This window comes from Mchenga conophoros, linkage group LG7 (genome assembly GCF_057382185.1).
Source record: "Mchenga conophoros isolate Kocher_MC1m ecotype Shallow Benthic linkage group LG7, M_conophoros_male_GT1.1, whole genome shotgun sequence".
In the NCBI taxonomy this organism is placed as follows: domain Eukaryota; kingdom Metazoa; phylum Chordata; class Actinopteri; order Cichliformes; family Cichlidae; genus Mchenga; species Mchenga conophoros.
Window position 1 is genome coordinate 31,655,552 of NC_140532.1, and position 15,716 is coordinate 31,671,267.

Below are 15,716 nucleotides of genomic sequence, written 5' to 3' on the forward strand. Positions count from 1 at the left end.
GTTCAGAAAGTGTGCCTGAAACCTTGATAGTGACATGTAGAAACAGCAGCAATTATTTGACTGAATAAATCCGCAGAGGCACAGCAATATTCTGTGGTTGGTCAATTTGAATGTTAATCATAAGTACAGGTAGGCAGCCTGGAACAAATGGAGTGGTCTTCATGCTGACAGGTGAAAGTCTGAAGAGAAGAGATTAAACTGCTTCACTGCACTTGTCTAAGAGATTTAAGAAAATGACTAAAAATGAATGTTCCAGAACATGCCGTTCATTTTATTTGTATTTTTTAAAAACTTTACTTTTTGCTCAAAAAAGAAAACTTAGACATAATACGGAATATTTAAACCTCTCAAATGAGTTTCAGATAATACTGAATACTGTCAGTGACCAAGAATCTGAACAAGTAGATAGTAAAATGTGAGTAACCTGCACATCCAGAGGAGAGCAGTCATTCTTGATTTCATTCTCATCTTCATTTACAGTGGGGCAAAAAAGTATTTAGTCAGCCACCGATTGTGCAAGTTCCCCCACTTAAAATAATGACAGAGGTCAGTAATTTGGACCAGAGGTACACTTCAACTGTGAGAGACAGAATGTGAAAAAAAAATCCATGAATTCACATGGTAGGATTTGTAAAGAATTTATTCGTAAATCAGGGTGGAAAATAAGTATTTGGTCACCTCAAACATGGAAAATCTCTGGCTCTCACAGACCTGTAACGTCTTCTGTAAGAAGCTTTTCTGTCCCCCACTCGTTACCTGTATGAATGGCACCTGTTTGAACTCATCATCTGTATAAAAGACACCTGTCCACAGCCTCAAACAGTCAGACTCCAAACTTCGCCATGGCCAAGACCAAGGAGCTTTCGAAGGACACCAGGAAAAGTATTGTAGACCTGCACCAGACTGGGAAGAGTGAATCTACAATAGGCAAGCAGCTTGGTGTGAAAAAATCAACTGTGGGAGCAATCATCAGAAAATGGAAGACATACAAGACCACTGATAATCTCCCTTGATCTGGGGCTCCACGCAAGATCTCATCCCGTGGGGTCAAAATGATCATGAGAACGGTGAGTAAAGATCCCAGAACCACACGGGGGGACCTGGTGAATGACCTGCAGAGAGCTGGGACCAAAGTAACAAAGGTCACCATCAGTAACACACTACAACGGCAGGGAATCAAATCCCGCAGTGCCAGACGTGTTCCGCTGCTGAAGCCAGTGCATGTCCAGGCCCGTCTGAAGTTTGCCAGAGAGCACATGGATGATACAGCAGAGGATTGGGAGAATGTCATGTGGTCAGATGAAACCAAAGTAGAACTTTTTGGTATAAACTCAACTCGTCGTGTTTGGAGGAAGAAGAATACTGAGTTGCATCCCAAGAACACCATACCTACTGTGAAGCATGGGGGTGGAAACATCATGCTATGGGGCTGTTTTTCTGCCAAGGGGACAGGACGACTGATCCGTGTTAAGGACAGAATGAATGGGGCCATGTATCGTGAGATTTTGAGCCAAAATCTCCTTCCATCAGTGAGAACTTTGAAGATGAAACGAGGCTGGGTCTTCCAACATGACAATGATTCAAAACACACCGCCCGGGCAACAAAGGAGTGGCATTTGAAAGTCCTGGAGTGGCCTAGCCAGTCTCCAGACCTCAACCCCATAGAAAATCTGTGGCGGGAGTTGAAAGTCCGTGTTGCTCGGCGACAGCCCCAAAACATCACTGCTCTCGAGAAGATCTGCATGGAGGAATGGGCCAAAATACCAGCTACTGTGTGTGCAAACCTGGTAAAGACCTATAGTAAACGTTTGACCTCTGTTATTGCCAACAAAGGTTATGTTACAAAGTATTGAGTTGTATTTTTGTTATTGACCAAATACTTATTTTCCACCCTGATTTACGAATAAATTCTTTACAAATCCTAGCATGTGAATTCATGGATTTTTTTTTCACATTCTGTCTCTCACAGTTGAAGTGTACCTCTGGTGCAAATTACTGACCTCTGTCATCATTTTAGGTGGGGGAACTTGCACAATCGGTGGCTGACTAAATACTTTTTTGCCCCACTGTACTTTTTCTTATAATCTGCAAGGTAACATATTTTCATACTGATCTGAGCATTTCATACTTGTACCACACAGAGCAAGAGTTACTGGTTTCCATTTCCATACCTCTCGAGATTGGATGTGTAGTAGATTTGTGGTTCAAAGATTTGCCACGTTCGATAAGGAGGAGATATTAATAATACAGGTGGAAATAACACTCATGGCATCTTTTTGAAGGGTGTCAGACTGAATGATTGTTTTCTTTGTTCCCTGATTGCCAAGACTGAGAAGAACGATTTAATAAAAACAAAAATGACAAATTTCCATTGCCTAGGGCTAGACTTGAGGTCTTTGTTAGCAATGACATAGACCTCAGAGGTTTAAGAAATACCCAGCTGCCAGTCAAAATGCTACAGACGTACAGACTTTGAAAAATGAACTGAATCTTAAGAAACCTCTACATGGCATTAGCAGCTGTCCCACCTTTGCTTTGATTATATTCATACAGTATAAAGGGTAGATTTCTGCTACAGTCAAGCAGTAGTTGTAATAGAAGGTTCAACATGAACAGTCAGCATGAACTCTTTGGTAATGGTACGTGAATCAGTGTTAATGGCCAAGAGTAAATCATCATTACAGTGGGATGCAAAAGTTTGGGCAACTTTGTTAATAGTCATTATTTCCCTGTATAAATCGTTGGTTGTTACAATAAAAAATGTCAGTTAAATATATCATATAGCAGACACACACAGTGATATTTGAGAAGTGAAATTAAGTTTATTGGATTTACAGAAAGTGTGCAATAATTAATTAAACAAAATCAGGCAGGTGCATAAATTTGGGCACTGTTGTCATTCTATTGATTTCAAAGCCTTTGAACTAATTATTGGAACTCAAATCAGCTTGGTAAGCTCAGTGACCCCTGACCTACATACACAGGTGAATCCAATAATGAGAAAGAGTATTTAAGGGGGTCAGTTTCCCTCCTCATTTAATTTACTCTGAAGAGTAGCAACATGGGCGTCTCAAAACAACTCTCAAATGACCTGAAGACAAAGATTGTTCACCATCATGGTTTAGGGGAAGGATACAGAAAGCTGTCTCAGAGATTTAAGCTGTCTGTTTCCACAGTTAGGAACATGTTGAGAAAATGGAAGACCACAGGCTCAGTTAGGTTAAGGCTCGAAGTGGCTGACCAAGAAAAATCTCGGATAGACAGAAGCGACGAATGGTGAGAACAGTTAGAGTCAACCCACAGACCAGCACCAAAGACCTACAACATCATCTTGCAGCAGATGGAGTCGCTGTGCATCGTTCAACCATTCGGCGCACTTTACACAAGGAGATGCTGTATGTGAGAGTGATGGAGAGGAAGCCTTTTCTCCGCCCACAGCACAAACGGAGCTGCTTGAGGTTTGCTAAATGACATTTGGACAAGCCAGCTTCAATCTGGAATAAGTTGCTGTGGACTGATGAAACTAAAACTGAGCTATTTGGGCATAACAAAGGACATTATGCATGGAGGAAAAAGAGCACAGCATTCCAAGAAAAACACCTGCTACCTACAGTAAAATATGGTGGTGGTTCCATGATGCTGTGGGGCTGTGTGGCCAGTGCAGGGACTGGGAATCTTTTCAAAGTTGAGGGACACATAGATTCCACTCAGTATCAGCAGATTCTGGAGACCAATGTCCAGGAATCAGTGACAAAGCTGAAGCTGCGGCGGGGCTGGATCTTTCAACAAGACAACGACCCAAAACACTGCTCAAAATCCACTAAGGCATTCATGCAGAGGAACAAGTACAACATTCTGCAATGGCCATCTCAGTCCCCAGACCTGAATATTATTGAAAATCTGTGGTGTGAGTTAAAGAGAGCTGTCCATGCTCAGAAGCCATCAAACCCGAATGAACTAGAGATGTTTTGTAAAGAGGAATGGTCCAAAATACCATCAACCACAATCCCGACTCTCATTGGAACCTACAGGAAGCGTTTAGAGGCTGTGATTTCTGCAAAAGGCAGATCTACTAAATATTGATTTCATTTCTTTTTTTGTGGTGCCCAAATTTATGCACCTGCCTGATTTTGTTTTAAAAATTATTGCACACTTTCTGTAAATCCAATAAACTTCATTTCACTTCTCAAATATCACTGTGTGTGTGTCGTATGATATATCTAATAGGGGTGCAACGATACAAAAAATTCACGGTTCGATTCGGCTGATACTTTGGTGTCACGGTTCGGTATTTTTTCGATACAAAAAAAAGTTCATGCCTTTTTAATTTGTCATTTATTAAAATTATAAATATATATTTTAACTCAAAAGTACCCTTTTTAAATTTAATGTTGCTGAAACAACAAAATAATAAAAAAAAAATCTATCTGATTGAGAAATCACTCATCTTTGGAAAAGAGTGTTTATTGCAGAGAAATGGTTCATATTCATAAGAATTCAATTCATTCATAACACATTCATAAGAATTCAGATTTGTTTTCATCTTCTGAGAACTGAACTGAACATTGTGAGAAGAGTAGGAACTTTAAAGGATCATTTTCACATAAAATTAATATACCATGTGTGTTTTAATGTCATGGCATTAAAACAGTGTTAACATTCAGATGACTGATATCTGTTTGATATCTGATTGATAACTAAGCTCTTCAGATGCTCTGCTGCTTTTTCTTCTTGGCTGAGATCTTCTTTACCACTCTTCTTCCTTCTTTTCTTCCTTTTTGTCTCTTCCACGTCTTTTCCGTTCCTTATCTGCTCATCTCATCTGTCCTTTGCTCTTTTTGTTGTTTTTTTTCTTTGCTCTGTCTCCTTTGCTCGCCTCCCGCACCTCCCCTCCACCTCCCCCCCGTCGTCCCCCATCCTTTTCCCTGCTTCTCCTTTCCTTTGCTTTCCCCTCCCTTCCCTGGATGAACTGTTAACAGAGCCCACGCCCACTCAGAATCTACCTTCCTTCACACCTCCTCCTCTTCCCCGCCCTTCTCCTGCTCCTTCTGGCACCCCTTTGACTTACTCCTCCTCCTCTGATCCCCCACCAGTGTCCCCCAGCCCAGGCGTTGCCCTCCCCTCTGCCCCCCGCGACCTGGTCCCTGTCCTAGTGTCCAGCCGATTTGTCCGACTCAGCTGGCGCCCCCCAGAGGAGACCGGAGGAGCTGTTCAAACCTACGGTGTTTATTACTCCCAGGATGGAATCGATAGGTAAGATAAGCCTGATTTTCTTTTTTCTTTATTTCTTTCTTTCTAAAAAATGTGTCTTTGTTTGCTCTGACACGGTCGGTGAATCTGCATTATTTTTGTAGTTAAAAGCACAACAGATAAACTGGCTGTATGCATGCGCAGGACTGCTTTGAAGTGAAGCACTGGAAAAAAAATTTAATCTTTACCCCTTTATGGAATAGAATAATATAGTCCTTTAGTGTCCTTGTGCATGTACAACAAAATTGTAGAAATGGAGGACCTATTGTTTCACTTCATCCAGAGGGAAGTGGTAATATGGACAATTACAGGAAAAAATTTCATTTTATTAAAAATTTGACAGGTGCCATCAGTAGGCCATCAGTAACAACGATTAACAATAATTAAAAAAAAAAAAAAAAAGCAGCTTTTTAAAGTTGTGTTTAAATGTTTGTCACATAAGTGCCACCCCATGGGGATAAACAATTAAGACAACGGGAGGTTGGCCGTTATAGGGCCTTGGTGAGTAAATTCCCATAGACAACCATGTTAAAATGGCCAAATTTACAGAAGAAAAGGTTGAGAGAAAAGGTTCAAAGTCTGATTTTCAATAATTTTGGGTTACTTTCCCCTTTAAACCAACTGTAGTTGGTATTTTTTTATAACTCTGGATATGGTAAATTATTGCATTTGTCTCAGAATGTAGTTTTAATTGGCTCTCTGACCAATTACATCTTGTGCTGTGCCACTAATTGTAGTAACAGACTGTATTACCGTATTTTTCGGACCATAAGGCGCACAGGATTATAAGGCGCACTGTTGACAAACAGGTCGGTTTTCATACATAAGGCGCACCGGATAATAAAGAACGTTAAACGAAACAAAACAGCCAGATAAGTCAAACTTTACTCAACTCATTCCTCTTGCGTCCTCTACTTACGTACCATTGATTCATTAATGTTGAATTCTCTGGTAGCTGCTCTATAAACACTGGAACAACAGTATATGTTGTTCCAGCTATGTAACTTTGCACTGTCCACTTTCTGCTGTAACAAAACAAATTTCCCATGTGTGGGATTAATAAAGTTTATCTTATCTTACATTAATAACTGCGATTGCATTTGTCAAAAAAAAAAACATCGGGAAAAAAGTTAACGTTCATTCTCCAGGTTCACTGTGTTATGCTTTGGTATGCTAACATAGCTGTGTCGCTAGCAATCACTAGCACAGCTGTCATGAATCGTTGTGCGGCAGGCAGGAGTTGGACCCAAAATGCAGGACTCAGGCACGAGGTTTAAACACAAAGAACTCAGCTTTATTCACTGGCAGGAGAAAGTCATACAAAGCAAACCAAACTAGAAACTCACAAACTAAACTCACAGTGAGACACAGGGAGATCCACACAGAATGCGGGACGACGCGACACTGACTCAGAGAAAGACAGGGTTTAAATACACTAGGAAGTAACGAGGGGAATGAGACACAGAAGGAGGGCACAGCTGGGAGAAATCAGGACTGACGAGACAAGCAAAGCAGGACACATTTACATAAGACACGGACCATCAAAGTAAAACAGGAAGTATCACACAGAGACGCAAACTTGACACAGTGGAGACAGCAACTAAGAAACACAGAGACATAAACCATAAGGCAGAGGACTCTAAGAACCGAAAGACACAGAGGGGAACTCAAACATGCAGACACAGACTACACAGAACAGAGGGGACACAGAGAAACATGAAGGGCAAGGGATCGAAACTAGAAACCATAGAATAACTCACACAAGTACAATAATACAAACATCACAAGGAACTAAAAACGCTGGGTCAGGAGACCCAGGACCGTGACAACAGCATTATATATCATCTAGCCTAACCTAACTTCAGTAACCCTACAAACGTCACTATTGTGTAGTTTTCTGTCTTCATTCATGTTGGAAGTGATAGCAGAGCTGTACGTTTTATTTTTTTCCAGCAGTCTCTTAGTCAGAACATGATATATCATGCTTAGGTAACTAGTGAAACCAGCAAGCTAACTTCCTGCTAACTTCCTGCTAACTTCTAATTTCGTTAAATTTTATAAATTCTGTTTTCATGGATGCCTGGATGTTAAACTTAATTGTTACACCTAGTAAAGCAGAAACACTGATCATTTTATTAAAGATGAAAGAATTTACACAGTGTTCGTTTGGGACATGATGCGGACGGAGTTTTGGACCCAGATTACTCTGAGCTGCGAGGCTCATGACTACGGTAGCCAAAACACTCAGACAATCCATTAAGCGGTACGGCTTCGTAGCTTAGCAAAGTACTACTGAAACATTTTTTGACAGATTTTTTAGCGCAGTGTACCACATAAAATCGGTTCGAGGTCAGTAAACACAGCCAGAATTCATAGATAAGGCGCACCAGATTATAAGGTGCACTGTCGATTTTTTGGGGGGGAGAAAATTAAAGGATTTTAAGTGCGCCTTATAGTGCGGAAAATACGGTAATAGTAAATGTCTACGAAGGCTGCCAACAGCACTTAAACCTGGTCCTAACTAAGCCTGGTCATTTTTTTATCAGTGCTCATATAAATGAATTGTGTTGACTGTAATAGGGTAGAAGCAGCTAGGGAGAATCAATAGCAATTTAATCAATGTTCACATAGGAAAATAAGAAAATCAACAGCTATACAGACACTATGAGAAAACAATAAAAATCAACTGATTAATTGTTCTAATTAGAGAAACCTTCAATCATAAAGTGAAAAAAACATCTCTCAAGCAATGCTAATATTATAATATGTATTATCTCCTATCTCTCACACAACCATAAGGTCTCATTCAGCTCCTCTAGCTGAAAGACACCCAACTTTGGCTTTATAGTTACAAGCTCTATAGACACAGACACAATCCTGCACCTAACTAGACGTAGGATTTGGGGTTTGGGTGATAGTAGCAAGAAAAACAAGGTGGAAATCCTTGACGCAATTTCCCAGATCCCAATGTTTTTCCTAGAATATTTTACTTATTGTTATTTAAACAAAAGGAGAATTTTAAAAAGAGAAGCATGAGAGATGAACCCCTTTCTGATTATTTCTTTGAAAATGGATTAACTGGATAACTATTAAAGTATACATTTTAATTCTTTATTTGCATATATATGTTTAAAAAATCTTCATTTGCAAAGTTACAAGAGCCATAAATGCTTAGTTCAGGTGGGGAAACGATGTAATCACAGTATTGTAAGATGGTGAAAAATATCTCCTCGCCTAAAGAACGGTCAAGGTGATAAAGGATTGAAGAAAGAGAATCATTGCATAAGCAAAACGATTTGGTGACCCCATATGTGACAGAAAAGCTGAGATGCGCTTTTTTAAAACACTGAACATTTCTGTGGCTTTCAAACCCCAAAATGCACAACGCCAAAAATTTTAATATATGTAATATAATGGGTAAAAGAATGCAAATTGTAACCACCATATAATGCTGTGATTGCAGGCAACCTCTAACTCTCTATGAATAGTACTCATAACCACTATTCACTGGTCATGACAGTTTACGTTAGGGCTGTTCGATATAGCGATATATATCGGATGACGATATGAAAACGTCAATCGTTTCATATTACCCTATCGTTTGTTTCGTGGTGTCGCAAAATAAATTGTTTACTGCAATATTTTTTCATCGTCTTGATGGTTTGGTTATGAAAAGTCTGACATGGACTAAAATTATGCAAGAAACCATCCCCACCTCAGACTCAAACACCGCAAACCTCTTCTACCACCTACGCAAGAGTCACGTAAAAGAGTATGGAGAGAGTTTATGGATGAGAAGCAAAAAAAGAGACATCAGGTGCTCAAAATAAACTTTAGACTCATGCTTTTCCCCGCAGCACACCGTGTAATAAATACTGACAAAGAAAATGGCACAAACTTACAAACTTATATCTAAAAATATTCAGTTTCATGCATTGGTCAAAGAACTGGACTCCAGGTACACAACGCCAAGCTGAAAACATTTCACGCAACTCGAGTTTCCCTATATTCCCAGAATTTACAGAAAGTGTAAAATTTTTGTGATATATATCGTTGTCAGGATGATAAATGTCTTATATTGGGATATGAGATTTTGGTCATATCGCACAGCCCTAGTTTGCATATTAATAATCGTGAAACGTAGCACATGGCTATTGTTAGTCAGTGGTGTTAGTTTCAGTTATTGGTCTTATCTTTGGTAAGATGCCATGTCATTATAAAGTAATTGCCAAGACATTTCACACAAATCCTGAAGTCATGTCTTGTGGCTCCAAATGAACTATCTGCAGATTGGTAGAGCTGCGTGGGCACATCCTCTGGCAACCAGGATGTGCCCACGCACATTAATATCTGTATAAAGTCTCTATATTATCCAATAAGAAGTGGATGAGGTATTTTTGCCTGGAACAAACTGGCCAGCAGTGACATTGTTTTACAGAGACTTGCTGCTTACTCGGCTGAAAAAGATAGACAAACTCAAGTTGTTGACTCAAAGGCATCTGCAACCAAGATCCTGATTTAGCAGTTGTTAGCTTATAAAGGGATAAAAGTCTGATGGTACAGAGTTTTATACTAACAGTGTGTAAAAGACAACAGTGCATTTCTTAGATCACGGCTCTGGTGCACACAGCAGCTCAAAGCACTGAGTAGAAAAAGCTCTGGGTGACACATTGGTGACTCCCCTGCTGGTGTTAAATGGTTACCTCTGACAGTCGGGGCTCCAGCTGAAGGCTTTCACATCCAGGCTTTTAAGCTTTGTTACCTCAGAGACAATCTAGGCCTGCAGAGCTCTGGGCCTCTGAACGGTAGGCTGGACAAAAGAGCCACTGAAGTTTGTGTCATGAAACGATTCGATAGAGAGATTCTGTCAGTCCTAATGACTTACAGAAGGAATAGAGGCAGAGGTTTTGTCAGTTCTAATGACTTTGAGAAAAATGCCGAGATGGGTTTTGTCAGTGCTAATAACTTGCAGAAAATGAGAGGGGAGGGAGACTGAGAGAGAAAACAATGAAAGATTACAAAAGAAGGGGAATTGGCTGGGGGGAAGGGTGAGAATGACTTTTTTTGTCAGCTGTAATGACTTCCTGGAAATATATTGACAGCAAAATAGAGAAATATCTGGGCAGATCAAGAAAGAAAATGGAAAAGAAAGAAGGCAGAAGGATGAAAAGATGTTTTGAGTAGACATCCATACGAGTCATCACACCTCTTTCCAGAGCAGGTCATACTGATTATTGTTATTTTCAGGATATGTTAGGGTTCTCATAATTACCATCATTTTACATGCCAATGATACCTACCGGTACTCCTTTCTCTTTTCTTTCTCTCTTAATGTTCCCCAGCAATAGCCGTTATTTTGGACTCAATTAGCAATAAAATTAGAACACGTCCTTATACATAGATGCTGTGAGACCAATAAGATGCACAGTTAAATGTAGCCTAAAGCCTTTGACAGGAACTACTATAGGTTTCACTTCAGTTAACCCACCTGACAGGTATTGAAACTTAATGTTAGTCATTATTAGTCTCTGGTTCTCTTCCACAGTGTGTCGTTTGCCCTGTATCCCTCCCCTCAACCCCAACCAGTCACGCCAGATGACTTCCAATACCTGAGCCTAGTTCTGCTTGAAGTTTCTTCCTGTTAAAAGGGAGTTTTTCCTTCCCACTGTTACCAACTACAGGGGTTCATTTGCTAGTTTGGGTTTCTCTCTAATACTGTGGGTCTTTATCTTACAATATAAAGCTCCTTGGGTCAAAGTAGTGGATCAACAAAGATGTCTCTATATCGTTTACTACATGCTTGTTGAAATAGCAAAATGGTGAAAAAATAATACAAAATAGTTTGAGTTGAGAGTTGAGATGATATAATTCTGATCTTCAAGTTGCAGTGGATGTAAATCCCTTTGACACATTTCTGGTATTTAATTGTACCAAGATAAGTACTAATACAAGACCTGACAAAAAGGGGTATTGGGATATCCCCTGGTATATCAAAAAAATTAAATATATATATATATATATATATATATATATATATATATATATATATATAGGCATTGGTACATTGGCATTGTTAAAATGTCTTAATGTAATGAAGGACTGTCATTTATATTGTTGGGTTTAGTAGCTATTGCCATAACTTTGATTAATACCACACTTAAATAAGGAGATAGCATTTGGAGAAAATAGCATGTATTGTCACATTTAGACATAAATTTGTGGCTGCTGGACTACAGTGAGGAATGACATTTTTGTGCAGAATCCCAAAATGAAAATAGGAAAACTGCTCTGTCTCAATGTTGGTAGTGGTAGCAGAGCGGAGACAGCAAATGGCCCATAGAGACTTTGGATGAGATGTCCCAGCTCACAAGGAGGGCTGCACATTAGATGGCTGGAAGGGCAGAGTGAGATATCACAGGAAACTTAGATGAACTAGGAGCAGATTGGCAGAGAACGCCGGCAGATAGATTATTGTACAATAGTGACAATGCAATTTTGAATGATGTGATTTTGACAGCATGGGGAAACTGAAGTGACTGAAAAGTACGCATATAACCAAGAGAAATGGAAACCACATATGAACAACGATTTCCATTTGATCTGAATAGGTCTTTTTGCTGTATACCCACACTATCTCACTTATAGTCTCAAAATAAGGAAGGAAATTCCTCCAATTACATTTGGAAAAGGCCCATCTGTTAACTGTAATAAAGTTGTATACAGCACTACCAATACTTTGCAAAGCTGCCGTCAAATCAAATACATAGTCTCTCTGTGTCTGAATAATGAAGCCTGTTCAAAAGTGCCTTAAGACGGGATTCTTTTTAATGGTCAACACTGGGTGAGTCCTCTGGCTGCAAAAAGAAGTTACATTGTTTAGCCTCTGTTTGTCTATGAGAAAATGAGCCTGTTTCACACTTCATGAATGCTTCAGTAAAGCAATTCATATTAGGTTTAAGGCAGGGGTCCCCAATCACAGTCCACGAGGGCTGGTGCCCCTGCATGTTTTAGATCTCACCCTGGGTCAACACACCTGAATCACATGATTAGTTCATTACCAGGCCTCTGGAGAACTTCAAGACATGTCGAGGAGGTAATTTATCCATTTAAATTAGCTGTGATGGATCAGGGACACGGTGGCACGGTGGTTAGCACTGTTGCCGCACAGCAAGAAGGTCCTGAGTTCAATTCCAACATCAGGCCGGGGTCTTTCTGTGTGGAGTTTGCATGTTCTCCCCGTGTTTGCGTGGGTTCCCTCCGGGTACTCCGGCTTCCTCCCACCGTCCAAAGACATGCAGCTTGTGGGGATAGGTTAATTGGATAATCCAAATTGTCACTAGGTATGAATGTGAGTGCGAATGGTTGTCTGTCCCTGTGTGTTGGCCCTGCGACAGACTGGTGACCTGTCCAGGGTGTACCCCGCCTCTCGCCCTATGACAGCTGGGATAGGCTCCAGCGCCCCCCGCGACCCTGAAAAGGATAAGCGGAAGCGAATGGATGGATGGATGGATGGATCAGGGACACATCTAAAACCTGCCGGGACACCGGCCCTCGTGGACTGGAATTGGGGACCCCTGGTTTAAGGTCTCAGCTGTTTACTTCAGGTCTTATTTAATGCAAAATTATGTTCATTTATAAAACATCAGCATGGTGACGAGCGAAATGATCAGTTTGAGGCACAGAAACAGGATTTTGTGAATGTCAATGTCTATGGAAGCTTTTGTTGTTGTTTATACGCTGATCAAAAATTCCTCACTACTTAATCAGTGTATAGTATCAAGTCAGTTAAACTGCTGAATTATTGATCTGGTCCGTTATATAGTGGATGGGTTGTTAATCAGTTACAGCTTTGGTGTTATTAAAATTAACAACAGGTGCACTAGAGTGATAGCAATGCCTCAACCCCCAAAGTAGGAATGGTTTTGCTGGTGGAGGCCACTGACATTTTTCCCTTTTCATTTTTTATGACTGTTTTTTTTCACTAGTTTTTTTTTTGGCTATGGTCTAGGGCATGAGGTGACACCTGGAGCCTATGTTGCACTGGTAGTCTCCTCCAGGATTGCACATCAATATGTGCCAGTGACAGAAGGTTGGCTGTGCCTCCCAGCACAGTCTCCAGAGCATGGGGGATATTCAAGGAGATAAACAGTTACCCCAGGAGAGCTGGACAGGGCCATAGAAGGTCCTTAATCTATCAGCAGGACCAGTATCTGCTCTTTTATGCAAGGAGGAACTGGACGAGCACTGCCAGAGCTACAAAATTACCTCCAGCAGGCCACTGCTGTGAATGTCTCCAACCAGTCAATTAGAAACTGACTTCATGATGGTGACCCGAGGGCCTGACATCCTCTAGTGCAGTGTTTCCCAACCTTTTGGAGCCACAGCACATATTTCACATTAGAAAAATCACACGGCACACCACCAAACAAAAGTGTTACAAAAAGCATATTGATCAGTTTTCCCCACGCACCAGGTGTAGCAGAATTGGCTCGGTTTGTCCGCAGTATACCTTTTTTGTTTTTTTCTAACCACTACTCATGCTAGGGCTTTCATCTGGGTCAAAACTTTCTCCGGGACCCAGGTCAGACTGACTGCTTTCTCTTTTCAAATATTTATCTATTGCTATTACACACTGCGTAGTCTCACAGCATGACTATTATGTAATTTCTTCTTCGTCTTCTTCTCTTTTACTGGCAGTTGGCAACCCATTTAATTAGAGCAAGTAATTGTACTGCCCTTTAGTGGAAGAGAATATAATTGTTCTGCCCGTTACTCATGCTGAGTACTAAACAGGTGGAACCAGATAATCTTCCATGGCACACCATTTGGGAAACTCTGCTCTAGTAGGCCCGAATGGCATTTCGAATAGCAGTATTGTCACATCCACCACTGGCACTAGGGATGGCACCAGTTCTGATATAAACGGTAGTAACCAGACCAAAAAGCAGCGCACATTTCGGTGCTTTTTTCCTAAGCTGTGATACACTTTAGATTCTAGCCAATCATTTTACGTTTCCGAGGATAGTAGGCGGGCCCAGGTACGTACGTTCTTTTAGAGCAGAGCTACAGATTAAAAATGCCCAAGGCGAAGCGGTCAAAAGTCTGGCTGTACTTCACATCAAAATATGCAAACTCAGCAGCCTGCAACAAGTGCTTTAAGCTGATACTGTGATACTGTCAAAGGAGGTAACACCTCAAATCCGATGAAACAGCTGGCGATGCATAGCGTTTTTTTTAAAAGCCGAGAAATGGGCCGTATTTGATAGCTTGCTGCGAGACCTCACATCGAGCACATCTACTGCGGGTGGGTTGCCTGTTATCGGACCCGGAGTTAGCAACATCCCCCAAAAACACGAAGAGGAGAGTCCTGGCCCCTAGCCCTGCCAGTGTAGCAGAAATGATGATGGCAGCAGCAGCCGTTCTTCTCTGCGTGAGTAGCTTAATGTTGTTCGTGTGTAATTTACATTGAGTAGGCTAACCACGTTATTACATTAATGCATGTAAGGTGAACTAGTAAACATCATCATAGCTACATGCGGCTGTCTTCTTGTTTGATGGCAGATGCTCCCTTCACCCTGGCCAAAAAGGCTAAAATGACCAAAGAAAAAGTGGAAAACAGCTAAACATGAGAGGTTTTTTGGACAAAGTTTGTGTTTTTTTCCATTGTTTAAGCACTGCTTCCAGCCAAGAGTGATGCCATAAATCCCCTATAGCTGCAGAAAAGGCTAACATTGTTATCTTTTTACAAAAAAACAGCTGAACATGAGAGGTTTTTGGACCAATTTTGTGTTCTCCATTCTTTAAGCACCGGCACCGTTTCAAAAGTACCGGTTTGGCACCGGTATCGGATAAAACCTAAACGATACCCATCCCTAACTGGCACCATGTGTTTTTCACAGATGAGAGCAGTTTCACCCTGAGCACATGTGACAGACATGAAAGGGTCTGGAGAAACAGTCGAGAAGATGTAAGATGTGCCAGCAGTATGGGACAATAGGTGGTGAATTAATAATGCTATTTATAAATTTAGAAAGCCTGTTTAGTGCAGGTGGGGTTTTAGTGCCATGGTGGAATTTAGTCTCACTTGAGAGCGATGTTGTTGCTGCTAAACTGCAGCTATATTGCGACCCCAAGGCTGATGAGATTAGGGTGGAGCAGAAACTCTGGAGGGTAAGGAAAGGGAGAGATAAAAACAGAAAGAGGTGAGATCCTTAGAGAGCGGGAAAAAATGACCAAGAAAGGCCAGCAAGATGAGAAGGACTCAGTAAAGATGTAAGCAGAGGAAGAACTATTTTTTTCTCTCTCCGTGGGTTATTCCTGTTCGAGCCGACTTACTGCCCTCACACGGTGGCCTTTTCAAGGCCAAACAGAGTTCACTCTGTATCCAGCCTGCTGGTTACCTCCACATACAGCTTTGTGTCGCTGCCTTTTTACTCGGCAGCCTTGGAAAAAAAAAACATGGATTT

General features: G+C 40.9%; 1 protein-coding gene across 2 annotated transcripts in view; it reads left to right on the top strand.

The window, feature by feature from the left end:
* Positions 1 to 15,716, top strand: part of dcc (DCC netrin 1 receptor) — a 350,643-nt gene that overhangs the window by 205,464 nt on the left and 129,463 nt on the right. The window contains exon 8 of one of the 2 annotated variants that reach the window (XM_085278885.1): positions 4,980 to 5,253. In XM_085278885.1, the coding sequence (XP_085135011.1) occupies positions 4,980 to 5,253 (274 nt within the window). The remainder of the gene's footprint in view (positions 1 to 4,979; positions 5,254 to 15,716) is intronic. The other variant, XM_085278887.1, reaches the window with a different exon arrangement.